The 23,727-nt window shown below is 39.4% G+C and overlaps 1 protein-coding gene across 1 annotated transcript; it reads right to left on the reverse strand.

Annotated features, from left to right (window-relative positions):
- Positions 1-1,167: 1,167 nt before the first annotated feature.
- Positions 1,168-23,689, reverse strand: myofl (myoferlin like). The gene is made up of 54 exons (XM_063491062.1): positions 23,523-23,689; positions 23,029-23,084; positions 22,818-22,909; positions 19,875-19,983; positions 19,657-19,753; positions 17,950-18,113; positions 17,504-17,632; positions 17,018-17,080; positions 16,824-16,874; positions 16,697-16,727; positions 16,484-16,599; positions 16,257-16,383; positions 16,064-16,167; positions 15,908-15,976; positions 15,777-15,820; positions 15,616-15,698; positions 15,480-15,515; positions 15,183-15,307; positions 14,977-15,090; positions 14,576-14,753; positions 14,217-14,341; positions 14,022-14,131; positions 13,670-13,862; positions 13,390-13,545; positions 13,167-13,298; positions 12,878-13,041; positions 11,078-11,192; positions 10,452-10,554; positions 9,234-9,373; positions 8,980-9,144; positions 8,710-8,797; positions 8,418-8,495; positions 8,111-8,292; positions 7,816-7,974; positions 7,620-7,721; positions 7,364-7,525; positions 7,100-7,265; positions 6,936-7,006; positions 6,831-6,845; positions 6,637-6,735; positions 6,253-6,381; positions 4,509-4,664; positions 4,286-4,377; positions 4,016-4,186; positions 3,732-3,880; positions 3,446-3,588; positions 3,276-3,364; positions 3,100-3,195; positions 2,856-2,997; positions 2,652-2,751; positions 2,357-2,532; positions 2,147-2,256; positions 1,907-2,054; positions 1,168-1,764 (listed from the first exon to the last, which is right to left on the reverse strand). The coding sequence occupies exons 1-54, from the start codon at positions 23,608-23,610 to the stop codon at positions 1,726-1,728; spliced, it is 6,141 nt and encodes a 2,046-aa protein (XP_063347132.1). The 5' UTR covers positions 23,611-23,689; the 3' UTR covers positions 1,168-1,725.
- Positions 23,690-23,727: the final 38 nt, after the last annotated feature.

The following is a 23,727-nucleotide window of genomic DNA, read 5'->3' on the forward strand; positions in this document are numbered from 1 at the left end:
CTAAGATGGTAAATGAAAGAAATCTGTCAATGTGACTCTTGAGGATTTAACTATAAGAAATAAATGTGTAAAATTACATTGCACAGGCTGTCCTGTATTATAAAACAAAGTTTTTGTTAATTTGCAGATTTTTTTAAATCTTTATTTCTATAGTAGATATAGGAGAAAAAAAGATGTTGCATGAATGGCCACAGAGGAAGTCTTTATCAGTTGGAAAAGCTGAAACATATACAAAAAATATAATAAAATATGCGCCAACTATGCTCAAATTTATGCCCTGCTTCACATTTTCCAAAGTCTAATGGGTCCAACTGGAGTCTTTACTGGGGCGATTCTTGACCCTGGGCCCTAAGGGTTTTAAACCCTTACTTCAGATTAGTATCAAAGTAGTAGTAACTCTGTTTTGACCAAGAATAAAAAGTTGGCTGTTTATCCATCTGTCAGTTTGTGCTTTCAAAGGACATGATTTGTGCTGTCATTGTGATATTTGAACCCAAACATGAGTAAAAAGTCAGAGAGCAATGCAGAAGCTGCAGACCTTTTCCTAACTGAAAAAAAGCATGCACAATGCTGTTTCTTCAAGCTAAGACTTAAAGTTTTGGAGCTGGAAGTTTGATGAAGTACAGTTTTTCATTATTTTACCAGAGAAAATGTTATTAAGGCTGTCAAATGGTTCTCTGTCAAACAAATTTTGTGTCACACAAATTTTGTGTGCACAAGCTGGTTATAACTGCCACAGTGATGAGGAAATAAAAAACTTGTGCAACGGCTGAAGACCAGGAAAACTGAGACTCCATCAGCAGGGAGGCCTAGCACGAACATCCAGTCTACAACTCCACCTGAGAGGAGAGACAGAAAAAAAGGAAAATTCCCCATTGCTTGGACCATTACACACAGAGCCAGCCTCTCTGATCAGATTATTCGGCAGCTGGTGCCAACAGCTCTCTTGCTCAACCAACAGACCACAGCAAAGTACTCTCAGGGTGATTCCAGCTTTTTGGGGGTTTTTTTTAGCTCCAACAACCAGCCTGTGGGGGCTCATGGGAAATTATAAAATCAAAAATATAAAAAACCTTGAAAACCTACATACTGTATTTATGAATTTTACTGCTGCAAACAAAATATTATTTTATTAATAGAAAAAAATTATATATTTATTTAGGCATCTCACTTAAAATTTAAACACTCAGGTGTTGTCTGAAAACTATGAACCAAAATTTAATGCATAATCATGACATTTTACATTTATGCTGTAAAAAAAACACAAAAAGCTGTTATGCTAATATTGACTGACGTTCAAACATGTTTACACAGAATACTTGATGATATCATGATTTCCATACAAACTATGTATGAAGATATGGATATCTGACTATGTATCTATCGATCTATCATCTATCTATCGATCGATCAATCGATAGATGGATAGATAGCTCAATAGATGGATAGATAGATCCCTATGATTTATTGAAATGTCAATTCTGTTGCTCTTTTTTCATTTAACAGTTAGTGAAACAAATTTGATTTAATATACATGAGGTACAAATTAATACTGAGAGTGACAAAATACAAAATTAATAGCAGTCATTGTGACAGGGAAATGCTTAGTGTCAGATTTCTAAGGCATCAGCAGAGACAGTTATTGCTTATTTCCATGGGATGGTAACAGCAAGCAGGTCTGTAGGTTGTGCTGCAGGTAGGTACAGAGCTTCTCTACAGTGCTTCTTAAGAGAAAGGCTTGACGATCTTCATGGAGATATAATTCTGCAGAGAGAAAAAATGGGCTTCTTAAATACTGAATTAAATTCAGTATCCAAATATCAAAAGTGTTTTAGACAAAATACTTTAAGGGTTCTGATGGACACAACAAACTTGACTTCATTATCAGCAAAATGAGTGAACTTACAGGGAGGGAGTAGAAAAGGATCCCAAGGAACAAGAGTACAAGCAGGAGAAGGACTCCTAAAATGAAAATCCACTTGAATTTGCGCCACACTATAAACTTCATCGTTTTGCAAGGATTTGTAAACCAGAAGAACGAAGTGTCAGGGCGGCTGTTAGAGAATAGAGACACACAGTTATTTTCAAATTAAGTATATTAATGCAAAACAGTTATTAATTTTTCTTTGGAGAGACATATTTTTACTTGGGTGGATCCAGTCTGGGATTCATGTTGGGCTCTTCTCTGCCTTTCCCAGCTGGCCTTTCCTCCATCTCCTTCTCTTCCACTATTTCCAGTGTCATCTCGACTTTTCCCTGCAAATTTTTTAAAAACGCAGCCTGAAACAGGATCCCACAAAAAAAAACACACATTTAAAAAATATGACAAATAAGTGTGCTGGAGACATGAACATACACCAAGTACAGGTTTTCCACCCTGCTCAATTGCACATGGCCACCAGCCTCGCACAGACTTCTGGGAGAAGAGTGAGGTGGGCTGTGATGCCATCATTCCTTGCAACATCTTCAGGCTGCACTTTTCTGGGGTCTTTGCAGGAGGGATGAGATTCAGTAAGTCCAGCTCAATTGACCCTGCAACATAAAATATGTACACGTCTTTCTGTGACAAAGCTGCAGAGCATTTATTACAGCAGTTGGCTCTTTTTAAGGCATTTGCTTCAAAATTTAGAGAAAACACAATGCTGTTTCACCTAAGTAGTCATCCAGGGAGAATTTGTCATTATCCCATATCTGGATGATCAATTTAGGAGGAATCCTAAATTCAGTTTTGTCCAGATTCCAAAAATGCTCCTGTATAAAGATAAAAATTCATTTCATTTATTCAAATTATAACTGGTTACATTATTAGCAAGGAATAAGTTGAGGTTTTATTGCTCATCCATGGCTTTACACACCTTTCTAGAGACAACACACAGCTGCTCTGCAGGTAGGTAGTCAAAGCCAAAAATGAACCTCCAGTTGAAATTTCCATCTCCATCCAGAGATCTGTAGTGGACATCAGTCTTCTGCTTGTTGTCCTCCATTCCTGGCATCCATCTAAAGAACAAACAAAAGCAATATGTCGCCTTCTTGTTGAACACAGTACAAGTGCAGGGTACAAATAAAGGATTAAAATGAGAGACAGGACATTTAATATACCCTTTAACGTAGATGTCGCTCATGTTTTCTCCAGTGATGCTTCGTTCATCCAGAGTGACATCACTTGTGTTCCAAATGACAGCTCGCAAGAAGTACCTGTTTCAAGTATGCAATTATATTTCACCCCTTGGTGCATTACGTTAAGATATATGATTATTTTGTAAAGAGTTTCTTACTTCTTAGCTTTGCGTGGAATGATATCACACGGAGGCCCAGGCAAACCGAGCCTCTTGGGGAAAATGTCTACCCACATCTGAATTCGTCCCTGCATTTTTGAGAAACGGGTTAAACAAAGCACAGCACATAACTAAGTTGCTCAAATCAAAATGCATGAATGAGTGTTAACCTGTGATAGATTTGGTTGGTGGGAGCTGAATAGGGTCCTGGTCTCTACATGCTCTTGTACCAATCCCTGGTCTCTGAGGACATGCAGCGCCAGCCTTTCTCTGGCCGGGCCCAAGTGCTGGTGTTGTTGTACAGTGTTGCCCTCTGCAAAGAATGCAGTCAGTGTTAATATCACTAAGAAAGCCTCCAAAGTAGCAAGGCAAAAAACAAACAGGACACAATTAAAACAATAGAGACAGCACACTGAATATGTGCTATGATAACAGGACTTTCAATAATGGCTATACCAAATTCCTGCAGGTGGTATTCTCTTCCTGCGAAAGACAATGAGCTTCCATCACCCTCTATGCGTGGATTAGGGACGCCCCGCACTTTAGCCAGATTTTGGAGTATCTGAGAAGGCTTCAGCTGATCTCTCCACTGATTGATCCCAGATCTGCAAGACATTAGAACCGATGTTGATGTGTAACATCTCTTTTGATCAAAATGACTGGATACAAACAAAGCAGAGCTACAAAATTGTAGACTTAAGAAAATAAACAACTGAAGTGCACTTAAAGTACATACTTACACACAGTAAGTCTGTGGCAGGCCACAGCTAGGCCTGAAACGAGAGAGAAGCCTGTTTTCCAAATCGATAACCGTCTCACCCACTTTTTCATCTCTGCTCAGGAGGTCATAGTCATACACAGAAATCTTCAGATCCTTGTCTTGAGGCAGGAAGCAGGATAGCTCAAACATCCTGGAGAAAAGCATGTGAAATGCTTGAGTTTTCACTGTAAAATAATTAAATATCAAAAATTATTTTTTTAAAAAACAAAACATCTCAACAGCATCTCACCTTCCAAACACAGGATTGAGGGTGTTAGGTTTGTAGTTATCTCTATCATCCACTGTTTTCCTCCCCAGCATAATCTTAATGTATGGGTCGCACTGAACGCAGAATGGATAAATAAATAATGTTTCATAGTATTCATCTTTTTCACAATTGTGCTGTGAGGTAAAATCTGCACAGGATTAAAGCAACATGGCTTATCAGCTGCAGCTTCATGTATGAGACGCACCATGCCGTTTGTATCCTTAGGCTGCAGGTCAGTACAGGACACCACATATATTCTGATCAGGCACTCCTGTGGTCCACTCTCAGGAAGCTCTCTGAACTGGCGAGGTGGAGCTGGCACGCCTGGGTCATCAGGCAGTGGGTAAATCTTGAATGAGCCCTGTACACCACCAAAGAGAAAAGCATTGTTAGTTAAATTAAAATTGTGGGTTTCCCCAATGGCATCACAATGATATCAGGGTTGTTGAAGAAATTAATTAGGGAAGCTCAATTCACACATTTTTAGCAGGTCAACAGCAATTTTTTTTTAAATTCTGTTTAATTTTTACTTTTCTACAGCTTTAAAGGATAAACCCTTCCAATTCTATCTTAGCTACCTAGGCACCACTGAAGAAGAATCAGGCTGGGACTTATGGACTTACTTATTTCCTCACTAGTATAGTTATAGCCTCTTTAGGCCTCTTTGGCCAGGGATCACTTAATGTTTCAGGCAAACCTGTTAATCTTAGTGGAGCCACCATCGGTTCCACCTTAAATTATTGTTTTAGTTTAACTGCAATTCCTAAATTGTCCAATAGATGTTACAAAAGGAGTATTGAAAATGGCTGTGTACTAGGGCTGGGTATCATCACTGATTTCTAGAATCGATTCGATTCCGATTCACAAGGTCCCGTATCGATTCGATCCATGATTCGATTCCATTTGAATCAGGGAAATTTTGCCTCAGACAGTCAGAAATATTATAATTCTGACCACTTATCAGTACATATCTATATTTTTATACCTATAAAAAGAAACCTGACACTTGTGAGACTTTATCAAAGGTTTAAGCATCACAGCAGATGCCTTTGTGTCAAAGTAACTGAGGATAAAACGCAGAAAAACATGAAGCTTTTCCTGGCCTGGGATTTTATAGCAGATGACCTTAAAAATATTGTGCAGTCAAAAACGAAGTGAAGCAGAGCAAAGTTACAGAGGTTTGTTCAGAGACACAGCTAAGCATTTTGCAATTTTGCATAATTTTAAAAAGTTTAAATTTGTTCAGTATTGAACAGTAGAAATGAGGCTTTCTTGTCAGAAGTAAGTAAAAAAAACAAAACAAAACAAAAAAAACCAGCAGCTGACACCGTAGACTGGTGGGTAAAAAGTAGGGGTGGGTTTTGATTATCAATTTAGAGAGAGAGCTCTACATGAAGTGTGATTTTATCGTGGTGGAAGCAAAACAGCAAAAGTAAGAGGAAATTCGTGACGATGTTTATGTGAAGCGAAATGTGAAGCGTAGTTTGGATTGTCTTTTGCTGCTGGTTCAGTCAATATTGTTTGGAGAGAGATAAAACCTGCAGCTTCAGAATCTAGTGCAAAAAGGACGTAAACACAAAGCGCCCGCTGACGCTTCAAAATCAGGGAGCTGTCGGCTTTCAGCCCCGACGGCGTGTCCGTGTCCGCGTACATGCAGTCGGGTGAGAAAGGAGACATCTCACTGATTCGGTTGCGTTGGGTCCGTGTTTTGTGTTTACATCTTTGTGCAGAATCCATGTACCTGCTCTCATTTACTGTTTTAGCTGTTTGGTGGTTGTAGAAATTCTGGCGTATCGGGCAAAATACATTTATATTTAAAAATCGATTCAGGATTTTAATGAATCGATATCACGTTATCCAAGCCAGAATCAATTTTAATCAATAAATCGATAATCAAAACCCACCCCTACTGTGTACTTAGAATTTTACAAAATTTCACACTTCTTTACCTTGAACTCTCCCACCACTGAGGGATCATCTTCTTCATCTTCACTCTTTCCTCTCTGAAGTTTGAAAGTGCTGCAGAAATCAGTCAGCCTGTGGAACTCTTTAACCTCTTCTAATTCACAATTGTATACCTAAAAAAAACACAAAAAGCATTACAATTCACTGTTTGTTACAGCGAGTGAATTAAAAACTGGTCTATCACTTAGCTGTGGGGCTTCACAGAACACTCATGCTGGTTTTATTTAACAGAAAATGATTGCAAAATCTTAAGTGCTTTCAGATCACAAGCCTGTCTGTCACAGTAATTTAGATGCAGGTTGTAAACCCATCACAAATTAGATCAGATTAGATCTTTTCTTTTTTCCACCGTGTGTAAAGCACATCACCTGCAATTTGTCGTATCCCTTTTTCAGGTAAGGTCCACACTTTTCCTGCTCCCCAGTGGAGGCATAAAACTTACTCCACCAGTCTACTGCCTCCTCCTCCTACACAACACAAAAACAAATATCAATACATTTGGCATTTTTAAAATAGATGATGATATCCATTGGTAGACAATGTGTGACAAGAGAATTCTGACCTTTTCTTCTTGAAGCTATAAAGATGGGAGCAAAGAATACTTTTCATTAAAAAATATTATTTTTTAGATTTTTTTGTTGTTTTGTTTATGTGACATTTTATTTACCTCTGTTTTTACGATGGGTCTCCCCTCCATGTCTATAACAACATCTCCTTGGGCAGCAGCTATCATTGCCACTGCAAAGGTAATGCAAAATATATATATATATATAACAGACACTTATCTTATGAAGCTAAATATGCATGTGAGACTTCTGTGTCTGTGGATACCTCTAGCAGACATGCAGATTTCATTGTTAAGACGATACGGGTCACAGCGGAACTCCTCCAGACAGTCAATAGTGCACTGTCCCACGACAGGCTTCCTACCAAAAGGTCTGTGGTCGATCACCTTGAGCACGATGGGAGGGGCGTACATCTCATCTTTGGGAAGAAGCTAAGTGAACAGTGAGAAGACAGGCCAAATAAGGAAATATCTAAAGTTTATATATTTGAAGGTGTGTTATTCCTTCAAGGAAGACTTGGGGTTATTACCACTTTGAGTAGCAGCACTGATCCAGGAAAGTTGGGGTTCTTTTTGAAGTTCTTAATCACAGCAGTTTGAACGGTCTCACCACCACATTCAACTATCAAACTTGGGGACGATACTGTGGCCAACTGATATGTCTTCATGTTCCTCAACCCCCAAGTCAAGACCTACAAGCAAAAACAAATATTCATATTACAAAAACTAGCAGGGGCAGATAAGGAGAGCAGCACACCAGAGGGCTTGAACGATTTAAAGATATACCTCAATTGCAGTGAGCTGCACAACTGGCCTGATTCCCTGAGGAACCATGTAGAGATTCTCCCCCCGCCGAGGAGGCACCAATGGAAAATCTCCATCATTAACCTGGAAGAGAAGAACAGAGGGACCTCATTTATAAAACTTCATTTTAACGTGATTAAATTACAATTTAATCACTTAATTTTGGTGCTTTCTGTACCTTGTCCTTCAATATGAGCTCAGCAGCTAGCAATGCCTCTCCAGCACTGCGACCTTTTTTGGTGACTGGGAACCACAGCAGTTTAGGACTGACAGCCCCACTGGGGTTCAGTTTAACCACAGGGGGGCATGTGCAGCGGCCCATGGCCTCATCTTTACCCTAATAAATATAGTACAGACTTAATAAACCCGTATTATGTCGATTAGGGCCCAAAATGTGCTTTTCTAGGACACAGTTGTGTGTGTACGATTATGTAGTTTGATCAGAAGTTGAGCAGATTAAACACTGAACCTACCACTTGATCTTTGTCATACAGCTCCAACACCACATCGGGAGGGTTGCAGGCAATGGTCTGTGGGTCTCCATAGATTTCAATGTCATCAAAAATGAGAGTCTGATCCCATGTGGGATTCAGCGTGGTCTTTATGACTTCTGTGGTCTTGCTCACATGCAGAAATGACACATGAGCATAGGGATCTACAGAATCCAGAATACTCTTATTACCATACTTTCCAAAATTGTACCTCAGGAGTTGATTTTATTTATTGCTAATCCTTAATGGATTTACACTTTGTGTGCCTATCACAAGGCTTTACTCTTACCCGAGAAGCTGTCTTTGTCCATGGCACAGAGATTTCTTGCCTGATAGACATAGACTCTCAGGTGGTAGATGTAAGATCCTGGAGGGGGGAAATTATTTTCGTTAAAACTGGATAACTCCTGAAATGGTAAAACCCTTATGGAACATCTGATAAGGCAGTTTATATGTATTTGGATTTGGGATATCAGTGTAGTCTCACACTAAGAGCAGTCAGTCGGGATGTAGTTCAAAGAAAACCTCTGCCTTTAATCAGCAACAAACAGGAATTTATTTTATCTGATTCAGCTACTTACGGTTAAAGTGGCAGGAAACAGTGGGTGTGTTGGCACCAAACACTTTGGCTGCACCCGTTTTACCGGCCTTCTCATCAACATCGACCCCCTGTTAACAAAACAAAGGAGCTTAACAGGAGACTTTTCTAAATATTGGAGCAAACTTTAAGAAAATTTAAAGCAACACAGCACAACAACCCAAATAAAATTGATTTTACATCTGACAGAAATGGGTACAGAATAGAGATTTATATTAAGCAGTTTTACTCAGGGTGCTTAACCTAGACCTACTAAAGCTCCTTCCAGTCTGAAGATGGCAGAGGCCCCAATGCAGTCTGATGGGACCATCTTTCTCCTCCAACGTCGGCGGCGGAAAGTGTCAGAGGAGCGCTCTTTCCTGTGGAACTTCCAGCCAATCAGGGAAGAGTATTCCCAACCTTCCCCCGATCCTCGTCTCTAAAGAAGGAACAAAAGTCAAAAAATCCTGCAATGAGATTATACCTGTGTGCTGAATCTAGTCTTTTCCTAATCTATGTCTTCCTCACCTCAGCAATAGCAGTTTTCTCAGATATCTTCTTTCTTTTTCTCATGAGTCTCTTCCTGCGGTGGACATGGTACATCTTCTCTGCTGGAGCCCAGGACTTCGGTTTATCATCAGGGGGAATGGTAACCCCATATTCCCAACCTAGTGTCAAAAAATACATATATAGATAGATTCTTCATTATTTGTAAGATGGCAGCAGTAGGAAGAGAAGCTGTACATTGTTAGGCCCATAACTTGTTGAACAAAGACAAATTATTAAATTTTGCCCATATATACCACAGAAGAGTTTAGAAAAACAGTCAATATACAATTAAAGTGCAGGCTTTAAGTCAAGAGATTACAAAAGTAGTATTAACTTTTTAGGAATTATAGACATTTTCAAACAGTCCCCCATATTTACAGGCTGAAAGTGATTGCACAAACTAACATCATTTTAAATATAAGGATTGCTTCTGATTGATTGTCTGAAATCTAGAATCTATGAACATCACCAAATGATGTTTCCTCTTTGAGATGCTTTGTCAGGCCTTTACTGCAGCTACCAGCAGCTGCTGCTTCTTTGTGGGTCTCTCTGTCTTTAGTTTTGTGTTTAATACCTGAAAGGAGTGCTCTGCTGGGATGAGATCAGGTGATTGACTTGGTCATTGAAGAATATCCCAGTTCTTTGACTTGAGAAACTCTTGGCACATCATCAATAAACACCAGGGACACAGTTTCACCAGGCGGCCATACATACCCATGTCATAACATGGCTCCACCATGGTTAAAAAAAAAGTGAAACGCTTAGGACCATGAACCTCCATGCTTTTCTATTCCCACCATACTGATTCAACTTTGTCTTGGTTTCATCTGTGGATACAATTTTTAAATGTTTTCTGGCAAAGTCTAGCCAGACCTTCTTGCTCTTGATTGTAACCAACCATTTGCACCTTGTGGTAAATCCTCTAAGTAGAAATTCATGACAGCATCTCTTAATTGTAGACACCGTCAAAGATATGCCTGCCTCCTTGAGAGTGTTCTTGACTTGAAAATTGCTTTTCTTAACCATGGAAAGAATTCCAACACTTCAGTTGTCTTCGGTGGTCTGTGCTGGCCGGTGCGTTTCTGTCCACTCCTATTGTTTTTGATGTCTCTTCTATAGGTTTATTTTATTTATATACTTATTTATTTATTTTCTGTTTACTGATGGCTTGTGTTTCAGTTTTAATGTTCATGTTACCTCTCTCATCGACAGCTCTGTTGCTATCGAAGCTCCAGTCATCCTCCCAGGTCCATCCAGGCGGACACTCAAAGTCCCCTGGGCTCTGAACCTTTTCACCATTCTACACAAAATAAAAAGTTTGTGATTCATATTAAATGATACAGAAAACTTAAAAAGCCCAACTGATTTTATTAATGCTTCATATTATATACCAGTCGGTCTCTAATTCTGTAAAGTTTTTAACAGCTATGTGTTGCATTTGGAAGGAATAAAAGAGTTGAACATGTTTGGATACTCATGGGAACTACTCAAAAACTCAGACTTGGGTGATAGACGTCTGCAGCAGCTTTGAGGTTTTTGGGCTCTTATGCAGCCCAAACACTCAATGTGGTGTCATTATCATTACTAGCAGGCCTACTAAAAACTACAAATGGTGCCAGAAAGACAGCAAAAATCACGCCAATACAACCACAAAGAAATCAACCTGTCACAAGTACACAGTAGTAAAGTAGAAACTGATAACATTGGAAACAAGTATGCATAAACAGGCTTTGTCGTGCTATCTTCACCCACATATTTCAGATAGGGCTTTAAAAGCTAAACGTGTGTTTTATATGTCTGTGGGTAAGACCAGTATAGCATACCACGTCTGTGTAGGGCTCTGCAGCAGGCTTCCACTCACCACCAGGAAACCGTGTTTCATTCTCAAAAACCTCATCTGTGAACTCTGTGTGGCCTGCATCTGCTTCTGTCAACAGACTTTAGAAAACACCACCATAGCACTAAGGTTAATAAGAGGCTGTCTGACTCAGACAAAAGTTATGTAGGTCCACGATAAACAGATCAGAAGAGATCAGGAAAGCAGGCTTCAGATAGCTAAGGCTATTTACTCAAACTTCAGTATGAGGCTGTAAGCACTTTAGAGTCAGAAGGCACAAAGGGAGGGAAGGAGAAGAAACCAAAATGTTGGCTGATGCCAAATTCCTGTTCATTTCCTGTAATTGTGATGATAATTTGGTTCCTAGCTGTGGCTGGTACCCTCAGTCATTTGAGAGCACACAAGGGATTGTACCTGACAATTTGACCCACCAACAACAACAATCAAAAGCAGGAATAAACAGCTTCTCAGAGGAAACTGTGCAAAAATAACATTAGCCATGCAAAAAACCTGGTAATCTGATTCTAAGGAAAAGCAGGAGAGAAGACCGGATGGAAAATGAAGAAATATAAAAAAAAATAGTTGATAAAGAAACAGAGAGAAAGAGAGAGTTTGTATATATAAGTGGAAATGTGGTATTTAAACTATTAAAAAAAACACTGGGCAGAGCTTGTTTCTAATAGTTTGTCTCATATCACTATTTTCTGCTGTGCAAAGACTGAGAGCAATTCTTGGAAATTCTTTCTCTGTTAATTAATTAAGTAAGTAAAATTTCATTTATATAGCACCTCTTAAATAGATATCACAAAAAGCTTCACAACAAAAAGTGCAAGAACATTAAAGTTTTAATAGATGACTTTTTTTTTTCTTCCTTTTAAAGAGACCACTGAGTCCACAGAGCTCAGGTACAGTGGGATAGAGATCCAGAGTCTGGGGACACTCCTACAAAAGCTCTATAGCTTGTATGACAGACAGTCATCAGGCCCTGATCACATGACCTCAGAAACCTGCTGGGGACATTTGAATCCAGAGGTCTAAAAGCAGACCGAAACTACCAGCGGTATGACATGTGAGTACTTAGAAGTCTTTGTTAGAAAGAGGTTCTGGGTTTTGGTTAAGACAACTGAACAGCAAGTTAAATGTAGGATTGCAAACTTAGAAAGCCCATATCTGTAGACAGAAAAACATAAATCTGAAGTTCACATCTGGGCGTGACTGCAAGTGTTGATTTATAACATCAAGTGCAGCGTGACATTTTGAGCACCATGTGACCCGCTTTTAGCCACAACTGCCAAAATGAGTCCAGTCCAGGCCCAAACTTATCTGCTTTCTGATTGAAACAGGAAATTAAGATTAAACAAACAAGTGATGTTTTCACTTTGATTACATGCAGTTTTAGCTCCATAGTGTACTGGCTCAACCATTCAACTATCAAGTAAAAGCTCCCTAGTTTTGATCCTAGGAGGAGAAACGAATCCCTTTTGGGGTTGCTTCAGAAACGGCAACTAGTGTAAAAATAAGGGAGTAGCTGGAAATTCCTCTTTTCGACTTATTTGCATTTTGTTTTTGTTATAGACAGGATAATACCCTAAACAGTGTGTGGTTCTTAGCCTCGATGACATCCCTTACATTCTAGAACACACAGCTTGCTGAGTCTTAACCTTTCCGTAAAAGATACTGAAGTATAAACAGGATAGTAGGATAGTATGTCCAAGTGCACTGCAACAGGATGTACGCAGTTGATTGAAAGGGCTGCAAGTGTGTGTGTACTTGTATGAATACTCACCATCGCTCAGGATCAACAAACCAGTCTCCCTCCCATTCCCATCCACGTGGTGGCAGAAAGCGTTCCTGCTTGAGCTTCACCTTTCCAGTTACATCGGAGAACTTATGACGTCCAACCAAGCCAGTGGTACCCCATTTGCCAAACACCTGAGCCTGGTTCTCATACTACAGAGGGGAAAAAAAACAACAGTGTATTCAAGCGATAGTTTATACAATCCCCTCTAAAGTAAGCAGTCACAAATGTTTGTATTTATTTCTTCAGAAACAAATGTTTTGCATAGATACTGTACCATTTCAGCGTACACACTGAAGTTTCCCTCTGAGAAAGTATTGAACTTTTTCTCTTGGGCAGAGAGACCGAGCCACATGTTGATCCTCAGCTGAACCGGGATCTTCAGACCTTTTTCTTTGTCCATGGGATACTGAATACAAAAATTAAATGGCATACAAAATATACTGTAAAACCTGAATTATTGCAAGTTGTTAAAGAAACATTTATGACTTTTGCTTTACCTGCATGAAGACGGTCTGAGTCTTTCCACAATGTTTGCCACAGGCCTCGTCACTGAAGTTAGAGTACAGGATCTGGTTGGCTGGGACTCGGGCATAAGCCACACGCTTCTCTCCTCTCAACATCCATATGATCACATCTGGCATGCTGTTCTGAGGCTGAAGGAGACATGAAACATTTCAATTACACAAAGTTTCGATCCTGTTTTAGAGCTGCGCTATATTGTACTTTTGATAACGATGACGCCCTGGACATTCTTTAGCAGAGGAAACATTTTCTCACCTCCTCTGCCAGCTGCTTGAGTCTGTCCAACCAGTCTTCAATTTCACCAACAGTCGCCTTGACGTCTGCGGCTTCTTCTCTCACCCGAGTGGCCATCTGCCTGATACTTTCCACAGCGGCATCACGCAGGCTTTTTATTTGGAGATCCAGTTCTGTAATGTTTTGCTGTTCCTCCAGAACTGGAAGCTGAAAACTGTCACACGCACATCAGATTATTTAGCTTTAACAGCCACCTCCAAATGTATCTATCCTAACAGAAAAAAACATACAGCTGTCTAACAATAATCTACATCAAACCACTACTTCATGCAACTGAACGGACTAGTGTAGGATCTGCCTGGTCTCGTCTTACTTGCTAAGGTCCTCAATCAGGCAGTTGATGAGTTTAAGCCAAATTTCAGCTAGGCGTGTCTCAGGAATTTTGGCTAAGATGGCTGTTTTAAAAGAAATAAGGTGAGACTCCTGAAACAAATCACAAAGCGTAAAGGGGAGAGATTAATGAGCAGCAGAAATATTATGAAATATTATGTCTGTGTGCTATTCTCACCAGCCTCTCAGCAATGAAGAGGAGAATATTAACAGAGTACAGGCGGTAGCTGATGTCCTCCCAGTACGAAGTGAGAATCACAACAGGCTTAGTGTCAGCCCAGGGTAGGTAATAGTAGTGATTACCTGCACCATACACAGTAAATGTGCTGTTTTATTATTTATTTTACACACACATTGGAGTTTATGACTCTGTATTCCAAACACTTACAGTGAGGTTAACAGTTTAAGTAATTTAGTAATATATATTTGACTTAAATAACAATAAAAAAACACATGCCTACCTAAATTCCCTTAATGTCATGAAAATATCAAAACTAGGTCATAGTCCATAAACAAGCTAAAAAACCAACTCAGTACCATCAAAAACAGCAAAGCTGTACTGGGTGGTGGACGCCAGGGGCTTGCAGGTGGAATCCAGCTTGTTCCCATAATTACCGATGCTGACCTCAAACTGGATTGGTTCCCCGGGCTCCTGGAGCATGCATGCGCTGTGGAAAACTGCGCACAGGGAGTACTTCCTCCTCCGCTGGTATTTCTGCAACCAATTAAAAAAGATGTGGGAGAGTTATAATTAAATTCCACACCGTTGGTTAGAGGTGTTCTATCCCTGTTCAGGACCACATTTAGATTACGTAAACGAAAACAAGCTGCTGGTTTTTGTTTCTGCCTTGGGATGTTCACACCATCAGTTTAAAAGGACCTTGCAGTTTACTGGAGTAAATACAGCATGACAGGGTTACGGTGTGCGGCGTGAGTACCTGTGCGACCAAGATGTCATCACTTGAGATGTCATCCACATTTTTATCAGTCTTTCCATCCAGCTGAGTGGAGAGTTGAACAAGGACCCTCCCCCTGTATGCGACCCCTTCTCCCTGAAAGAGTTGAAAATGCAAAAACATGAATATGAAATGAAATGAATACTAATGAGGGAGAAATATCATGCAGAACTTCTGGTTGGTGCTACCTTTCCATGGTTGAGTTCATCGTATGGGTCAGGCAGACCTGAGTACTCTCTCGGGCTGCCATACAGGTTGACGTAGCAAGGCCCAAAAGCTGGGAGAAAACCAACTTCTGATGCAGCTGTGCTCACTGTAACACACAGAAAAAAACAAAAATCCACCAGGAGGATTTACAGGTAAGGTTAGATACATAAAGAGAAGGAGCGAGTTAAGCAGTCCCTTCATAAGTTTTATGATCCAAACTTAGAGTCTTTTTTTACACAAAAGAAGATAAATCAAGCCAGTAACTGTTTAGTACATACATTCAGTGACTGTGTTGGAATTTTCAGCCTGTGTTTCTGTTTTGAATGAATAAAAAAAAAGCGGTATTACATTTCATATCACAACATGGACTTAAACCAGTGAGTGACAAAAATATAAACAATACTGTATGATTACCTTCAATCTCTCCGCCAGAGGAAGATATCTTGCTTAGATTCAAAAATGCTGTTCCTATGGCATCATCCTTGGTTAGACGATCCCTGCAAAGAATATATATACATGTCAGATAGTGGTCATGTTATTGTTACCCATGTCTGTGAATGAATGTCAGTGCTTACCAGTCATACATAGTCAACTTGATGCATTCGCACATGGAGGGAAACTACAGAGGCAGAGGTTATTTATGATGGAGGTTAAAGTCTCATTCAATTTTGAATCAAAGCTTCTTTTTAATATGCATCTTTATTACCTTTACTTGAAGACTGATGAATTGGTTAAACTCTGGATTCGCATTTTTCTCAATTATTTTGGTAGAAGCCTAAAAAGACAAAATAATAATGTTAAATGAACTATAATTACATTGAGGGAAATTTTTAAAAACCCTTTTTAATCTAACATGAAATACCTTCTTCCCAGCAAAGCTGACTTCCAAATATGGATCCACCAAGTTTTTCCTGTCTCCATCCCCTCCAAATACCTGTTTTACTGTCTGAACAAAGGCATCATCCACTGCAACACAAAACAGAAGCTTCTTAAATGGATTTCAATGCATCAGCCCATGAGAGCTGCAGAAATTTATTCACCGGTACACCACTTACTCTGTGGCATATCCTCAGCACGATAGACTTTAAGGTTCAGAGTGGCTGATCGCATCGTGACTCCAGCTGGCACCAAAAGATTGTTCTCTATGTCATCTTGCTCCTCATTTGACTCTCTCTTCTCAGTCTGTACACAAGAAGCAAGAGCAGAGCAGAAGAGATGGTTTTTTTATTAACACTGCATTAAGAGAAAGGTGTTTTGATTTTGAGGAAGAAGGTACTCTTACCGGTGGTTCATCTCCAGTAGCCACAACAATTATGCTGACTTTCAGGTAGCCTCTAGGCCCCAAGCTCGAATCATCAAGATCACTGAGGAGGAGCCATTTCCTCATTATGGCGTGACCTGGATATAGTGTCATATTAAACATGTTCAAGCATCTACCTGCAGTGTATAGAAAGGGAACTTTCCCAAAACGTGCATACAATACAAAAATACTCACTAGATTCGTCGTAGATGTAGCCAACATCAAGCTGGATAGGAAAGAAAAATGTCAGACTACTAATTCATCCTTGAATTGGGAAACAACGAATGCAAAATTTAGTATTTAAAAGCATTTTTTGACACACCTTGAACTCTCCAATTAGACTGTCAGATCTGAGGGAGAAGGAGTCATAGACCTGTGGAGAAAAAATATGAGATGTAGAAATGATTTGATTGTAAAATTGCATAACAGATGGTACAATATACTAACTTTCTGTAGAAACAAAACAAACAAACAAACAAAAAACAGTATTAAATTAGATATAACTTATCTGCATACCCGAATGATGATGCTCTCATCAAACAGTTCTGAGGGGAGCATGTTAAGATTGTAGAAAAACATCTGGAGAAGAGAGAGAGACAACTGTGTGTGCACAGTATATTTCTATGCCAGAAACACGCTAATATAACTTTTTGTGGCAAATCACACAACTTACATTTGCTTTTAGCTGAGATTCTTACTGTACATTCTGGCAAAAGCTGAGATGAGGTAAATGCAAATGCAAATGAGAGGGATTAGTTATACTGCAAGAGAAAGCTGAAAGGACTCCTTCAGTATCTACAGAAGGTGACTCTAAAGCTGCTGATAAAGAGAGAAATATCACAGGAGGTTATTAAAGCTCACAGAAGTGGCAAGGAAAGTAGACAAAGGAAGGTTAAAAATAGAAAAGCAAGGTCAAAAGCAAAAGTATGCAATCAGTAACAAACTTCTCAAGAGTAATTTCTGGACGAGTTGAGTATCTTTGCGTGGCCATAGATTCATTACCTCATCAAAGAACGGGTTGTTCCCTCTCCTAATTCTCGTCCTGTGGGTCTGTCCACATACACTCACTTTAACCACAGGCTTGATGTTGTTGCCAGGCAGCTGTCTACCCTCGATAACCCGAACACGGATCTGTTTGAAAAGGTAACATTTTTTTATTTATTTGGGTTACTTTACTTTTTCTGCCAACTTTTAAAGTACAATCCAGCTCAATTAAATATTGGAAAACTGTGGATCAACAATATTGTCCCAGAGAAACTGAAGCAGAACCAGAAAAGTTGTTGACATGTCTGTTTCCTGTTTGTCTATTCCCTGGCACTGGCTTACGTGTTAAGCAGTACTGGTGAAACTTTCTGTCATTTATGTGATTAACAATAACATTTCCTTCTTAGAGTGATATTTGTCATTATCTAGGCGTAGATTAAAAATAATTGCAAGTCAAACAATACCTGGAAGTCCTGAGGCTTATTGGCCAGGGCTCTGTGCCTCTTACGCCTCAGACGGATAGATTGTCTGGATTTCCCAGGGTGGCCTGGTAAAGTGGGAGCTCCTGAGCCTCCACCCTGACCTCCCCCATCTGTGTCTGCTTCTCCCTCATCACCCTCATCACTCCCTTTTTGGTGCAAAATCAGAAAGAAAAACACAAAAAAAACCCATGAAATTCATAGCCATTCATATTCATTATTATTCTACTCATGCTAAGCTTCAGTCCTGTGGTGACTAATATGTCCCGGCGTGCAACTGGTTATTTAACCCGATGCAGTGAACAGCTCCTTTTTTTCTTAAACAACCATGTTTTTAGACATATCCCATAACTGTGGAAAAGATGTTGCTCATTTTCAGATAGGTCATTTGACCTATTGGCATCAAGTAGATAAAAGAAGGAGATTGCTGAAACAACTAAAACTGTGTTACACACTGTCCAACATGTCATTAAAACCTACAAGGATCATGGTGAATTATCATTTTTGAGGAAGAAATGTGGTCAGAAATAAATCTTAAATGATTGTGACCATAGATCACTTAAATGTTTAGTGATATCATAGTGCAAAAAATCATCAGTAGAACACACGGCTGTTTTTAACAGTGATAGCTGGAGCATTTCCACGCATTCAATGCAATGAGAACTCAAGGGATTGGGACTAAACTTCTGTGCAGCTTTAAGAAAACCATGCATCAGTGAGGTCTAAGGAGCTTGAAAAGAAGGCAACTGGATTTTTAAAAAGTTTTTAAAGATGTTTCACCTCTTATCTGAGAAGTTTCTTCAGTTCTAAAACCACATGGTGGAGAGTTCAGGTTATTTAAACCCTAGTGGGAGTTGTCCCTTAAGAGGGTTGCTGACTCACTATTAATCATCTCATGAGCCAAGGTATGAAGAAAAATGTTGCGTCATTACCCCCAGCGGTTTTGGGTGACGCCACTGCGAACCCTTGCCTCACCGTATCATGTGACCTACTGATGTCATCGAATGCAAGATGTCAGTGGGAGTTGAGGCGCCAGGAAAGGGATCTCAAGACTACATTGTTGGTGGGTAATCTTTGGTGTCATAAGCCACCCTCTCTGTGTGTCAGTTGACATCGATGGCCTAAAACTTTTCAAGCTCCTTTGACTACCATAACCTTGATGACTGAGAACCTACACAGACATGCATCATCAAGACTAATTGGAGTGGGACGTTCGTCAGTTTCCTAGGGAACATGAACTTTGTAGCAATGATAAACAGTCATGTGGTATGATGAATCCAGATTTAGCATTTTCCAGAGTGATGGGTAGTGAAGGTGAAGCCATTCACGCACCATACCTAGGAAGCATGTTCAGGAAGCATGAGACATTATTTTCACACTTGGTTTTGGCTACCAGGGAGTCCAGACCTTAGCCCCATTTAGAATCTCGGGGATTGTCTGGAGAAGACTCAAGGATCCAGCTTTCCCATCATCAGTATAACATCTTGGTGTACAATTAATGCAACTATTCATGGAATGTAACTTTGCATATCTCACAGAGATAGATAGATAGATAGATAGATAGATAGATAGATAGATAGATAGATAGATAGATAGATAGATAGATAGATAGATAGATAGATAGATAGATAGATAGATAGATAGATAGATAGATAGATAGATAGATAGATAGATAGATTTTAGTCTTCTTACCAGCATCCAAATGAGATATGTCTCCATCAGTTTGATCATTTAGGTTTGAAGTGGCATTGATAGGTGACTCATACCCAATGAGCAAATTAATGACTGCCTAAAAAAAGAATACATTCTTAATTACCACCCATCACGATGTAAATCTGTCCAGCTATATTGCATTTCACAAAAACAACTGCACAATAAGTAGGTTCACTCTATTAATTAAAGGTATTCACCCCAAAAGACTGCTGCTTCTCATTGACAAGTGGTATGTTCTTGGATGGGAGGGATTTCGCATGACCACTGGCCAAGTCTTTCAGTGAGATTCTTGCAGAACCAATAAATCTGAAAAGCAATCACATTCATTTACATTCACATTCACTCGAGTCATACGCCAATCAAGGAAACCATCAACCTCTTTCCAATCGATAAAACTAAGGATGCTAGGGATGCTTTGCTTCCACAATTTGTGCTGAAGAATTACCACAGACAGGAACTGGACTCACTGTTTGTGACTGTAATTGCTCGTTGCTGTGGATATCTAAAAGTTTCCACTTCCCAGTTTCACTTCTTCATGTAAATATAACAAATAAAGCAACACCACATACATTATTATTAAAAGGAAATTATGTAATATATGTAATAATGACAATAGCTTGCAACACACTGGGCATTTTTATAAATCATAGCATGGGCGCATGGGCACATGGGTACAGCTGTGGCTCAGAAGGTTGAGCGGTTTGTCTACCAGTGGAAAGGATGTAGTTCAATCCCTGTAGTTTGCATGTCAAAGCAATCTTGGGCAAGACTGAGATGCCCTCAGCTGGTCCATTGGAGAGTGAGCATGTCTGCGCTTGTGACATCAGGGTGTTGTGTTTACCTTGTCAACCCCATTAACCTGTTCTCTCACTTATCTGATCTATTCCTAATGCTGATTGGTTGTTTACGGCTTGCTGCACAAATATAAACCCAGAGAAGGTGGGATTAGGATTAAACTTTATTATCATTACACGTGTATAAATACAGAGTAACAAAATAAAGTACCATAAGTACAGCATGATGGTTGGCAACTGGTGTCTTGGACCTTTTCACTAGCTTTATCTTTCTATTGTTTTCTTAGCTTTGATTATTAAGTATAGTTAAAGTTGGGAGTTATCAGCTCTAGTGTTTTAAGCTTTGGTTTATGTTAGTCTATTTTTCCAGACCTAGTTTAGGGGAGAAGCCTGAATCCGATGCCCCATTATGTGGCTGATGTGGTTAGCTCATGGTCTTCTTCCTCTTTTGTTTGTTTCTAGTTGGGAATTCTGTGTCTTTTGTCCTTTGGGAGTAACTATATTTCCGTTATTAGTAGCTTGTTGAATGGCAGCAGTGTTGTTGCATCTGATGTGCTGGGTTCCTTTGAGCCATAAATTTAAGGACTATAACAGGGCGAATGTGGCTTTATAGTACAAAGACCTGAATGCTAAGTTCGAGTAGAAACCACTATTTAGGTTCATTTACCAAATGACTCTAACTCAATTTGAACTCAAAGATTAATTCCAGAGCAAGTTTTCCTCTGATGTCACTTTACTCATTTTGTTAAAAGGGAGATTTGCATAAAGCAGTTGGACTAGTTTATGAGGAAAACCTAAAAAGATGGAAACCATTAACATGTGCCACAGGCATGTGCTCTATGCCCAGTTTAACAATGAACAAATGCAGAGCCAAAGAGGTGGGAAAACAGTCTTATAGTAAGTAAAGAACATGACAACGGTCGCTTTCATGAGTCGCTTTCACAATTTTCTCTGTGGTTCTCAACAGATGTGGGATTAGTTGAGACTGCACAGAGCTTAGAAAACTTGTTCTTGGCAGAAAGTGTCATCTGTGGAAAGAATCTGGGATGGTAAATTACTGCCCCTGGCAGACTGTGCAAGGAACACTCCGTATAATGATAATGAGTATACATAAGTATACACTTCTACTGCGAAAGAAAACTTTAAATTCTAGTGTCAAATATTTGTAGCTGCTCTACTAAAGTGATGATTTTTACTTTAAAATGTCATACACAGGTATTTTCCACTACTAATGTATGACTTTTAAAGACAGCTGAGGAAATACCAAAATAAAATGTCCCAAAGGAAACGAGGTCTCAAAACTGCGAGTTGAGCAGCTGGATTTGCCTTCTTTTAACTGCAGTACAGATTAGACATCCCTCTTTGGTTCCCTGAATCACACTCCTTCTCTTTCCTATTATGGATTTTAGATGGGGGTAACGGTTGGTTAAAAACAAACAAAAAAACACGTTTCCTGATTTTTGGCATTACTGTCTGTTAACAATGACAAACGTGCCGATGACAAGCCAGCACAAGCTTCCCCTCTCATGCAGCTTTGGAAAAACATAAAGTGCTTGTGTAGCTAAGGCAGACAGTCTCCACCCACTACCCCCACCCACACCCCTTTTGCCTGCCGCAGAAGAATTTATACTGTGTACAATCAGTCACTGCAGTGACTCAATGGAAATTTTATTACTTGGTCTCCTTTCTTGTCTCCACTTTTTAAAAACAAAAGAACCCAGACTCTCTATGTTATGTGCATATCTGTCAAACACATTAATGAGGATTATTAAAGTGACTAATAAGCAACAGTTTGAGTTTGAGGAAAGAAAAGTGAAAAGGAACAATTTTTTTCCCTTTTAAGGTAATATTTTTTTAAATGCTGGATCATCATTGTTTTTTATTTTCATAGCAAGTCTTAACATGGACGAGTCAGTCCTGGAGTTACACATGTCAGTGAAGTTTCAACATGCTGCTTTGCTCCTCGGGAAAAGATCATAATAACTGTTTTCAGCCACACACTGGGAGTTATAATGTTGGTCATCGGTGCACAGCTACCATGAAACTCTGCTACACTGACTATAATTACATGTCAAAAGGAAAAACCACTGAGTTGGGATGAGGTTTTCCCTTTAAGTTATTACCTGAGCCATAAAATGCATGTATATCTGTAATGACTAGCTGCACTCAAATGAACTTGCTGACTCAGAGACTTTGTCATGACGGGTTAAGTACTGATTCAGTGCCACACGCCAGTCTGGTTTAAGACAACTAAGGCTGCCATCACTTTAAAACAGACAGACATTTATGACTAAATCAACATGCAAATGTGATCATTTTTCCACCCATTGCTCTCCATGCACATACTTGTCTTTTCCAATTGTTTCGTAGTCTTTTACAACCACGTTGATGAATGAAGATGCATCCAGAGGGCTGCCTTTCAAATCAAATTCAAACACCTGTAATTACAAATAAGGGGCATTTGGAATCAATCACCAGCAGGGAGTCATGTTGACAACATACACATCAACATACTATCACGCCCAAACATTAAAGCTAACTTTCAGTTTACACTTACTTCATTCCAAACTGGATTGAGCTCATTATCAACTGCTTTGGTTTTCTTCTTTTCACCTGTAAGAAAAAATGACAAAGCAATGATTTATATTCCTTTTTTTAAAATATGTTTCTCCCAAGCATTTTGAAGTTTAACAGTGAATAGAGCGAACCATAAAACTCTCAAACTAACCCCAAACTTATTTTTCAACTAAAAATAATTGTTGCACAAACAATTTTACAATCCTGAGGGAGTTTTTATTTTTATTTTTAACAATGCAAGCATTCTCTTTTGGGAGCCGTGGGTTATTCTGACCTTATAAGGATGCATCGTTGTTTTGTGAGTCACAGCCAAAATATTCAGCTGCAATAAACGTTTAAGTGATCACAACCAAAAGATGTTAACCTGACAGAAAGTGAAACACTGTATGCATGCTCAGTTTCACCTAGAAAAGAAGTGGCACAGCATACAGCAGGAAGAGTTAAGGTAATAGTTATCCTGAAGACTTTTCTCACCTCTAAAGATCACCGAAGCTATTGGATCTGGGTTGCCAAGTTTCTTTTTGGGTATCCCGCTGGCGGATTCAACTATGACCCGCAGCATGTTGATAGAAGTCCAAAAAAACAAAAACCACTCAAAGAAAAGCTTTATATTCCGCTGAGAGAGAAGGTGCCATCATAGGAGGAACTGAGACAAAGTTTAAAGCAGAGGAGGAGAGGG

This window comes from Pelmatolapia mariae, linkage group LG13 (genome assembly GCF_036321145.2).
Source record: "Pelmatolapia mariae isolate MD_Pm_ZW linkage group LG13, Pm_UMD_F_2, whole genome shotgun sequence".
Taxonomy (NCBI): Eukaryota; Metazoa; Chordata; class Actinopteri; order Cichliformes; family Cichlidae; genus Pelmatolapia; species Pelmatolapia mariae.